Genomic DNA, 11,942 nt, shown 5'->3' on the forward strand with positions numbered 1-11,942 from the left:
ATGACAGAAAATTTTCATACTCCTACTTATATATCATACCATAGATTTGGATATCGTTACATTCCTAATCAATAAATGCTCAAGTGAGTATCAAGTTTTGATATTTTAGTACTGATTAGTAGCCAATATCCGATATTTTTGACAATCCTACGATATCCAAATCTCTCGATACAATATTTTCACGATATGCAAGAAATTTCACGATATTTATTATGATATTTTGGAGAGGCTAATATTATTAGATAGGACTTTTTTTTTTTGCTTTTAAATACCTTGACAAGAATCTGATTCAAATTATTTCTGTCATAATCCTAAGAATTTCAGTAAAAAAACATATTTCTTCATATTGTCTGCACTGAATTGAATCATGGGATATGTAGTTCCCGATGTTTATTGACTATTGCTACTGTAAAACAATGCATTTAAACAACAAAGAGACTTGTAATTTGATATATTGTGACAGCCCATGATATTATTGTGAGACTTTTGACGATATGATATCACGATATTTCGGTTATTGTTACATTCCTAGTAAATAGTCATGTAACAATAATCGTGATATCGCATCAAAGTTCTCACAATAATACCGTGGGCCATCACAATATATCGAATCATACGTCTCTTTGCTTAAATGAAGAGTTATGGTGCAGCAATAGTTTAAAAAAGACAGAGGGAACTACATAGACCATGATCCTTTGCTCCATTTCAGTGCAGACTACATGAAGAAATAACAGTTCTAAACACTTTAAAGTCTTCATTCTTTGGATTAAGTCTTGTCAAGGCATTTTAAGAGGAAAAAGTAGCGGATTAACCTTCACAAAATATCACAATAAATCGTTCCGTGAGATGTATATCGTGAAAATATCGTACCGAGAGATTTGGATATTGTTACATCTCTAATCGTGAGCCTCCCCATCATATCGTGAGCTTTCCCAGGATATCGCAATAAATATCATACCGTGAGGTTCATACTGTGACGATATCATATTGTGAGATTTGGATATCGTTACACCCCAAGTAGATAGTGATGTAACAATAACTGAAATCGTATCATCAAAAGTCTCACAATAAATACCGTGGGCTGTCACAATATATTGAATTACAAGTCTCTTTGCTTAAATTCATTGTTACGGTGCAGCAACAAAAAAGAGAGAACTGCACAGACCATGATCCTTTGCTCTGTTTCAACGCAGACAACATGAAGAACTATTAAGAATCACTTTAAATGTTAACTCTCTAAGACTTGTCATGGCATTTGAAAAGGAAAAGCGACATACATAGTTACATCTCTATAGACTATATGTTGCGTGGAGTTTCCAAACCTCCCCGAGACTCGTGATTAAAGCTGTGTGTTGTGACAGAGTCCTCCTGGTCTATTAGCAGAAGTGAGACTGACAATCAGACAGGCTTTAATTATAATGTCACCAGGAAAGTGGAATGAAAATATATAATTATGTCAGGATCGTGAAAATCAATACAACAAACAGCGACACCTGAGTACGTATGGAGCTGTTCGCTTGAGCTGCTCTTGTGAGGTTCTGCTCCATGATTGCACAACATGATGCAATAAGAAGTATAACAAAGAGCTTTTCGACTCCAGTGGAATGCACTCGAGTGGAGATCTCCCCGCGGACGACTTTGGGGAAATAACAGTGAATTCTGGTAATGAAGCTATTACATTACAACAGCTTTGACTTTTAGTTCTAGAATCAATCCTGTCTAGGGTTATCTAAAGTATTAAAATCAGATAATCGATATAAAAACTAATATTAGGGGTGTAAGAAAAAATCGATTCAGTAATATATATCGTGATACATCATTGCACAATTCTCTGGTACTTAAGCTATTACTACAACATTTTGACTTTTAGTTCTAGAACAGGGGTGTCCAAACTTTTTTCATCAAGGGCCACATATCTAAACAGAGGCGAAGCAGAGGGCTGTTCAAGGCCATAGACTGGTGCTCAGTACAGTGAATAATTGAAATATGTGTACTTTTTATCTTCATTGTTGTATTGTAACCAGTGGGGATGGGACAAGATCTCATACCACAAGATCTCACAAGACAAAACTGCCATGATCGTGCACTAGGGATGTAACAATATCCAAATCTGTCGATACGATATTTTCACGATATACATCTCACGGTATGATATAAACTGTGTATGCTGCTTTTCTCTCGTTATTATCCAAATGATTATGATTTAAACTTGCTTAATAACACTTATTTCATCATGTATATCGGACTGAGACAGAGCAAAGGATCATGGTCTATGTAGTTCTCTCAGTTTTTTAGCTGTTGCTGCACCATAACAATGAATTTAAGCAAAGAGACTTGTACTTCAATATATTGTGATTGTGACGGAAGTGAATCATGGGATATGTAGTTCCCGATGTTTATTTTGCTATTGCTACTATAAAACAATGCATTCAAACAAAGGAACTTGTAATTCGATATATTGTGAGACTTTTAACGATACGATATCACAATATTTCGGTTACTGTTACATCCCTAGTAGACAATGATGTAACAATAACTGAAATATTGTGATATCGATTCGTCAAAGTTCTCACAATAATATTGTGGACCATCACAATATATTGAATTACAAGTCTCTTTGCTTAAATGAAGAGTTATGGTGCAGAAATAACTAAAAAACAGAGGGAACTACATAGACCATGATCCTTTGCTCCGTTTCAGTGCAAACTACAAGAAGAAATCACAATTCTAAGCACTTTTAAGTCATGTCAAGGCATTTTAAGAGGAAAAAGAAGCATATTAACCTCCACAAAATATCGCAATAAGTATATAAATAAATAAATATAAATAAATACTAGGTGGCTTAAACTGGTCTTATTTATGTGTTTATTTGTTTATTTAAAAGTGAAAGAGCAGCGGGTCGATGTGCAGACCTGTTTCCTCACCCAAAACAGACACAGACATACAGATACTGCAACACAAAGCAGAGTACACTACATATTTACAACCACACGCGGTCAAATTGCTTTAGTGCTGCAATTTAACTGCAGTTTCGGTTCCACAATCTCACATTGTAATTTCCCTGCAGCGGACTTTGTGAAAATAACATTACATTCTCTCATATCAGTCTAATACCGCTGATATTTTCTGTTCATATTTCTACTTTGCAGTTTCAGTTCAATAAGTAGGTCTGTTAAAGTAATTACCATAATGATTTATAAGTACTCGCTTAAATGAATAGTTATTCTAATGTCGTCTTTCTTATTCTGTAAACCACTTTGAATTATTTGTGTATGAATTGTGCTTTACAAGTAAACTTGCCTTGCCTTGCCCTGGTGCAGCAGTAGCTAAAAAACACAGGAAACTACGTAGACCATGATCCTTTGGTGTTGTCAGTGAAAATGACAACAGCAAGCATTTTTAAATCTTAATTCTTCATATTTTGACAGAACCAAAAGCTTTTCAAAGCTTTTAAAAGGAAAAAGCAGCATATTCACAATATGACAAGCACAAAATCAGAAAATCTCAATAAATATTGAACAGAAATATCGTATCATATCTATGTTATTACAGGTGTTGGTGCTGTTAATAGGGATGTAACAATATCGTGATCTCGTATCAAAGTTCTCACAATAATATCATGGACCATCACAATATATCGAATTACAAGTCTCTTTGCTTAAATGAAGAGTTATGGTGCAGCAATAGATAAAAAACACAGGGAACTACATAGACCATGATCCTTTGGTGTTGCCAGTGAAAACGACATGAAGAAATAACTGAAATTAAGCATTTTTAAATCTTAATTCTTCATATTTTGACAGAACCAAAAGCTTTTTAAGGTTTTTAAAAGGAAAAAGTAGCATATTCAGAAATTGATAACCACAAAATCAGAAAATCTCAATAAATATCGAACCGTAAGAAGCATATTGTGAAAATATCGTATCATATCTATGTTATTACAGGTGTAGAGGATTGAAATATGAATAATTATCGACACTGGCTAATTACTCAAATGTTTTATTGTGCTGTTAAAATGGATGTAACAATAACCGAAATAATATCATGGACCATCGCAATATATCGGATTACAAGTGTCTTTGCTTAAATGAAGAGTTATGGTGCAGCAATAGCTAAAAAAGGAGGGAACTACATAGACCATGATCCTTTGCTCCATTTCAGTGTAAACTACAAGAAGAAATAACAGTTCTAAGCACTTTCAAGTCTTATCGTACTGTGAGATGTATATCGTGAAAATATCATACCGAGAGATTTGGATATTGTTGCACTACATCCCTAATCGTGAGCCTCCATATCATATCATAAACTTCCCCACGATATCGCTAAAAATATCGTACCGTGAGGTTCATACCATGACGATATCGTATCGTGAGACTTGGATATCGTTACACCTCTAGCTGTTAATTACGTGAGTGGCTGAAATTTCTCTCTTTAACACCTTATATCAAACATAACAAATCAAAAATATGGAGCTTCATTTATTCGAGAGGTTCTCAAACACTTCTCACCAAGTACCATCAAACAGTTGGCTTTCCAAGTTCCACCAAATCTATAACCAGACTATTTCAGGGCTAATTGAGGACCAAACCAGGTCTAAAAGTGGACTACAACATTTCCACTGCGGTTCTAAACATGAAATGATCCAAAAATACGACCAAAAAGTGGACAAAATAAACTCCAAATGAGGCAAACCCACACAATGAAGCTGAGCTGAGCTGAGTCCCACCTGAACGAGCTTCTGTACCACAGTTTGAGAAACACGTCTGTTACAAAACTCCAAACACACTCCAAATACGCAGAGATGGCGACAGAAGATACTGACAACTGCTTTGGGGGTTTAAACGTGACTTAATCCTGATTTAGTGATGCAAGACCTAGAAAAATCTCGAATTCCATTATTGGCCAGTGTAATACAAGAGTCTAATGCAGCCTAATTACGATGTTATACGCGTAAATAGAGAAATCCAGTAAAGTGGTGCAGTATACGTGGTTTTAAAAATGCACGGGGCCTGCCTATATGTGAATACAGTAGTACGTGCATGCGTGCGTGCGTGTGTGATCCAGTGGAGCGAGAGGGACCACTGCTGTGACATTGCAATATTCACATGTGGCACATAGAGACAGACAAAAGAGCGCTCTGATTACCTCGCTTCTATTTTCATTTCTGTCTGCCTCTCCACGTTGCGCAGGGGGGCTAGACTTTTCCACGTGATTAAATGGGAGTTCAGACCGTCAAGATTACTGTTTATTGTGTTGTGTGTTCATCTTACCATCAATAGAAGAGACTGCAGGAGCGACTACTTCAAAACTGTGTAACAAACCAAACACGAGCAATCCGGCTGCCAGCATGTTGCAACGCTATGGTGTTTACGTGGATGTGGGGGAATTAGTCATCAATTGCGTCTTGATTTAGGTTACTCTGTCCAAGCTGTGGATTTCGACGAAAAACAGACGTGAAGATGCGTGAAAACCGCTGTCCAATGCCCACTCAGTGCGCTGTCTCTCGCGCACGATAGTCCTGCTCCGGTGTCAAGGCGAGAAAAGAGGCGCAAAGGAATCCGGGAGCAGTATCCACAACCATGCACGCTTTTGGGTGAGGGCTGCCCGCTTGGATGCCCGCACAGCCCCGTCACAAAGGCTAGCAGGCAGGCAGAGCATCAAGCTAGCCAACGGGCAGGCACGGAGAGACGTGACGCCGCTGCTGCTGCTGGCGCTGGTGCCGCTGGTGCCGCTGGTGCCACGGGAGCATGCACTTCTCGGCGCGGGGTGTCGTGGTCCTCTGACGCCGGTGGTGGGAGCCTCGGAGGCGGTTGTGGCGTGTCCGTGCGTGCCGCTGGGTGGACACTGGGAGAGTGGAGCCGGGGGAAGGCGCTCGCACGGTCCCACTCTGAGCTCCGTGACGTGGGCATACAGCGGCGCACGGACTCGCCCCCTTTCACCCCCCCTCACCCCCGCCCCGCGCGCACCACAAAGCACCCTCCAGATCTGTCCTACATCCTGACAGACTCCTTAACCTCGGCTATTCTGTCCGACCACGTGCATGACCCCAAATCTGCGTTTTACAGCTAATTACGCGCCAGATTATGTTCCTACGCACTTAATCACGGTGACCCTCCATTTTACGAAATCCTTACATTATTTTGTCTCTTATAGCTGTAACTTCTGGTGGATCTGTGCTATTGGATTCACGCTGGACAATGTGGATGAAAGTGTTTTGCCCAAGGACACAAGAGCAGTCTCCATTCTTGACAGGTTCTGTCAGTTTCTCAAAACCTGATCTGGTCAGAAGCTGCACTAGACTGGGCCCGGTCAGTATTAGTTAGTTGGGTTGTGTCCTTAGGCAAGACACTTCACCCGTATTGTCTAGAATGAAGGTGTGTGAGTGTTGTGGTGGTGGGAGGGGCCAATGGTGCAGATTGGCAGACTCACTTCCATCAGTCTGTCCCAGGGCAGCTGTGGCTACAACAGTAGTTCTTATTCTTATTTAATCATAATAATGCATCAGTTTTATACAGCACTTTTCTGAACACTCAAAGACTCGGTGGTGGTAAGATACTATTGTAGCCACAGCTGCCCTGGGCCAGACTGACGTAAGTGCGACTGCCAATCTGCACCATCCAACCATCACTCCCGCACACACCACTTTCATATGAGGCAATGTGGGTGAAGTGCCTTGCCTAAGGACACAATGGTAAGTTTTTGCAACTATTTATTCTTATTTATTTGTAAAGAGGCAGCACATATTAAAAAATATTTAAAATGTAAATATGTAAAGATCATAGCCAACATATCTCATTTCCATCTTCAGTCCCGCGTCAGGTTGATGTTAAGTCATCTACAGGACAGAGAAACATAGAGCAACAATCACACAAAAGTCCGTAACACCAGCACACTCACTGTACACACAACACACTCATTATACATACATCGCACTCACTCATTTCAGATAGTTCAATTAAAATCCAAAGTCACGTGTTAGACCAGCAACCCCTCAATATAAAAATGTCATTTTGTTAAACATGGAGACATATTTGATCATTGAACAACATGTTTTAAAACTTTAGAAAATGCTGCAGTGTTAAAAGTTCTCGTACATGAGCTGCTCTGTATTCCATGTTTAACCTGCTCAATACACAAAAGAGTGCGTCCAAAAACACTTTTCCTAAACACCACAGAGCAGTCACCTCTTGTTGTCCGATTTGAGTTTAGAGAACGTCTTTAGATTCCTTTAGAGACGGTGGAGCAAGATTATTAAAAACTTTGTCTGCATATTTGATCGGGGTGTTGTTTACCACCAAGGGATATGGAGTGAATAATGCAGTCTCCATTAAAGCACGATAGAAATCCAGTACATTATTATTACTAGAGTCACAGATTTCTCAGCATTCTTCTGTTCTTTTCCTCTTGTGTATTTTCCTGTAAACTCATATATGTCATAAATGTTCAGAAAATCACACTGTATTTACTGTAACTCTCATCACCCAAAGCTCTTATAGCTGCACGTTCAAACACCATTTCCACTACATCCTTAATGGCTGCTGTTCTAATCAGCCCGTATAGACTGAATCCTCCTCAGATCAATATCTCAGCTTCTGCCTCCTGAATTCCCCTCATCAGACAAAAAGTCTTATATTCATGACATCGCCGCGCTATTCCACAAATACACTCAAATGACTTAACAGAGATTTTCTTTCTCTTGTTTTCTCTTGTGACATAACATGGTCATTTAATATGGTACACAGTAGATCAGTTGATAGAGTGTTTGGCCACTGTTCCAAGTTGGCAGTTCGAGTCCTTCACTCGACATAAACATCATTGGTTGAGAGTCCAGGGAGGTTCATTTAGTCATCCACTAATTCGCGTTATTAGGTTCTTTTTTCAGAGCTCAGTGCCCCTGGAGCAGTTCAGAATAGACTCGCTGCTCATCCACGTCGAGAGGAGCAGCTGAGGTGGCTCGAGCATCTGTTCCGGATGTCTCCTGGGCTCCTTGGGAGGTGCTCCGGGCATGTCCCACTGGAAGGGGGCCCCGAGGAAGACCAAGGACACATTGGAGGGACTAGTCTCTTGACTGGCCTGGAAACGCTTTGGGGTCCCCCCAAGAGGAGCTGGAGGAAGTGTCCAAGGTGAAGGAAGTCTGGGAGTTTCTGCTTAGACTGCTTCCCCCACGACCCGGATAAGCAGAAGAAAATGGATGGGTTCTTTTTTCAGACCAAGTTTTCATACCTGACAGTCTGAACTGCTCCCTGCGGTCTTCCTCAGAGTCACATGATGTAGTTGTGACGTGTCACTCAGCTGATTTATACAGGATTTGGTGCTGTTTTCCTACCGGCGGAGGCAGGACGACGGCCCCATTTGCAGTCCAACTGCCTCAGGACAGTATTCCAGGTGTGTGAGAGTAAAAAAGGAGAGAACCAAATTATGGACTGAGACGGAGCAAACATTGTTCGGACAGAGGACAACTAACATTGTCGCTGGATTGAAAAGGGATTTGAAATACAGAAACGTACCCACGGGTCTATAAACCTGTATGTCCTGAGGAAGTGGGACTGCAGATGGCGCTGTCTGAAACTCTTGGTCTAAAAAAATAACTTAATAACATAAAACATTGGTTGAGAGTTCAGATTCACTGACCCACAGATGAATGCTGTTGTTGTGTCCTTGGGCAAGACACTTAACCCACCTCGTATGAACGTCTGCGTGAATGGCTCTTTGATGTAACATGACCATTTGGGATTTGCCTTTTAACTCTCAAAATAGCGACGTTTGGTCCAAGCTCCTGTCAGGTTGTCCCAGCAGCACTGAATGGGTTAAATGCTGCAGACAAATTCTCCTATAAGAGATTCAAAAAAGTCTACCATAACCATACTATACCTACCATAACCTTTTCGTAACCTTAATCTGGTGTGAGACTGTTTCCCTTATAGCCCCTACCCCATTTCTAGCAGAGTTGAAGGAAAACAGGCCCACTGATGGTCTTACAACATCCAAAACAACATCATCATTCACTCAGAGTACACAGTAATTTCGCACTATAAATGACTTGCCCAAGGACACAATAACAGTACGCGCAAGTCAAAACCTGGTATTGAACCACCAACTTCTGTGCCGCTCAAATATCCCTTTATGTGGGTAAAACATTGTGTCTGGAAATCCACTAAACTCCATTCGTTTCTAAAGGGGAGTTAAGACTTTATTCGCAGAGTCGGAGGAGCGTTTGGCGGCGTATCTTTTGAGGCACATTATCATCGTTTGGAGAAGAATTATTCATGTCTCCTTAAAAGAAACCAAGACTTCAAGAATCCACAGCCCATTATAATTCAATGGGGCTGCCTTTGCGCACGAAACACAGGCCACAGACAAACAGCCTGGCGTTTTAGAAGCCATTCAAATTGCAAAAATGTATTAAGTCTCAAACCAACTTTATTAACTTTTCATCTGTATCATATATTCATTAGTATTGCCCCTCTGTACCATATATCCACTGTCCATCCTCTCTATCATCCCTCCTCTAGATTCACTAGTATCCCTTCTCTGTATCATGTATTCACTATTATTGATCCTCTGTATCATATATTCACTAGTATTCTTCCGTTGTATCATATATTCACTATAGTATTCCTTCTCTGTACCAAGTATTCACTAGCACTCTTCCTCTGTACAATATATTCACTAGTATCTCTCCTCTGTACCATCCATATATACATCATCCCTCCTAACATTTATTCACTAGTATTCCTTAGTATTCCTTCTCTGTGCCATATATTCACTAGTATCACCCTTCTGTACCATATATCCACTGTTCCTCCTCTCTGCCATCCCTCCTTTGCACCGTAGATTCACTAGTGTCCTTCCTCTCCTCTGCACATTTATTCTCTAGTATTTCTCCTCCGTACCATCCATATTTTCACCATCCCTCCTCTGTACCATATATTCACTAGTATTTCTCCTCTGTACTCTCCTCTATACATATTCCTCCTCTATACATTTATCACTAGTATTTCTCCTCTGTGCAATTTTTCACTGCTATCCCTGCTCTGTACCATATATTCCCCAATAGTCTTCCTCTGTACCATATATTCACTAATATTTCTCCTCTGTACCATCCATGTATTCACCATCCCTCATTTCCCTCCTCTGTACCATATTTTTACTAGTATTCTTCTCCTCTGTACCATGTATTCAATAGTATCCCTCCTCTTTTCCATTTATTCACTAGTATTCTTCCTCTGTACAATATATTCACTATAGTATTCCTCTCCTGTACCAAGTACTAGTATTCCTCCTCTGTATGATGTATTCACAAGTATCCCTACTCTGTACCATATTCTCACTAGTATTCTTCTTCTGTACCATTCATATATTCACCATTCCTCCTCTGTACCATGTATTTATTAGTATTTCTCCTCTGTACCATCCATATATTCAAGAGTATCCCTCCTCTGTATTCACGAGTGTCCCTCCTCTGTACCATATATTCACGAGTATTCTTCCTCTGTACCGCGTATTCACTGTAGTATTCCTTCTCTGTACCAAGTATTCACTATTATTTCTCCCCTGTACCATCCATATATTCACAAGTATTCTTCCTCTGTATCAAATATTCACTAGTATTCCCCTCATCTGTACCACATATTCACAAGTATTCCTCCTCTGTACCAAATATTTACTCTCCTTCTTTTTATTCACACCATTTAAATCTGGAACGTTTCGCCCCCAAACGCCCCAAACGTTTGTGTATTTTTATCATAAACCTTGATCTAGTATTTCTCAATCCGTAAACAGAATATTTGAAGTGGCGTGTTGTTAAACCCCAGATGTTGAAATGCAGAGTTTATGACACGAGCGCCTTTAGTGGAGTAAAAACGACGCAGCACTGCCCCCTGGTGGGTCTGTGCTGTCACTGTGGACTCCGGACAATGGGAGCTTTGTGACACAATGTTGACATTAGTGTGTGTAAAGGAAACGGACTGGCTCTGCACAATCTTATCTGTCACACTCTGTCTGCTGCTGCAAACACTCGACTGGAACGTTTATTAGGAGCAGTTTTTAACGTGAACATGACCGTTTTTCTACCCATTACTCTTTTTGATGCGATAGAATCTGTGGCCCAATATTTATCCTAGTTTTGCCTCAGTTAAGCATCAGTTTGTGGGAGGAAATGTTCTGGCAGATTTAACATCGATTTAACAAAATAGGTGTTGTTGTTTATTTTTATTAGTCATAATCTATAAACTAAATAAACTATTCTGTGTTTAGACAAGTTTTGGCCCTTGTTTAGAGTACGGTTGCTAGGTAACAGAAGTGGTAACAGAAGTGGAATTGCCTCTAAGCGTACATCTGCTGCTCGTGTCCTACCACCACCACAAATTTCACCAACTTCACCAAAGTTTAAAAAATAGAAAAAACTAGGAAAGATTTTTTTGTAAAATTTGAAATGATGTTAACAATGGTTTAGTGAAATGAGTAGTTTAATCTGCTCTTTGTACTTCTTCTTTCTCCCTATGTCTGTGTTGAGTTTGCGTGTTCTGCATGTGTCTGTGTGGAGTTTGTGTGTTCTGCATGTGTCTGTGTGGAGTTTGTGTGTTCTGCATGTGTCTGTGTGGAGTTTGTGTGTTCTGCATGTGTCTGTGTGGAGTTTGTGTGTTCTGCATGTGTCTGTGTGGAGTTTGTGTGTTCTGCATGTGTCTGTGTGGAGTTTGTGTGTTCTGCATGTGTCTGTGTGGAGTTTGTGTGTTCTTCATGTGTCTGTGTGGAGTTTGTATGTTCTTCCTGTGTCTGTGTGGAGTTTGTATGCTCTTCCTATGTTTGTGTTAAGTTTGCGTGTTCTCCCTGTGTCTGTGTGGATTTTTCATGTTCCCCCTGTGCCTCTGTGGAGTTTGTGTGTTCTTCCTGTGTCTGTGTGGAGTTTGAGTGTTCTCCATGTGTCTGTGTGGAGTTTGTGT

At 40.2% G+C, this 11,942-nt stretch overlaps 1 protein-coding gene across 1 annotated transcript in view; it reads right to left on the reverse strand.

Moving 5' to 3' along the window:
• LOC110171260 (low-density lipoprotein receptor-related protein 1-like) overlaps positions 1 to 5,835 on the reverse strand; it is a 363,394-nt gene extending 357,559 nt beyond the window's left edge. Inside the window, exon 1 of the mRNA XM_055160387.1 lies at positions 5,271 to 5,835. Within this exon, the coding sequence (XP_055016362.1) occupies positions 5,271 to 5,349 (79 nt within the window). The 5' untranslated portion in view covers positions 5,350 to 5,835. The remainder of the gene's footprint in view (positions 1 to 5,270) is intronic.
• Between the last annotated feature and the right edge of the window lie 6,107 nt (positions 5,836 to 11,942).

This window comes from Boleophthalmus pectinirostris, unplaced genomic scaffold, assembly GCF_026225935.1.
Source record: "Boleophthalmus pectinirostris isolate CB_2022bp ecotype Guang Dong unplaced genomic scaffold, ASM2622593v1 HiC_scaffold_3, whole genome shotgun sequence".
Classification (NCBI taxonomy): Eukaryota; Metazoa; Chordata; class Actinopteri; order Gobiiformes; family Gobiidae; genus Boleophthalmus; species Boleophthalmus pectinirostris.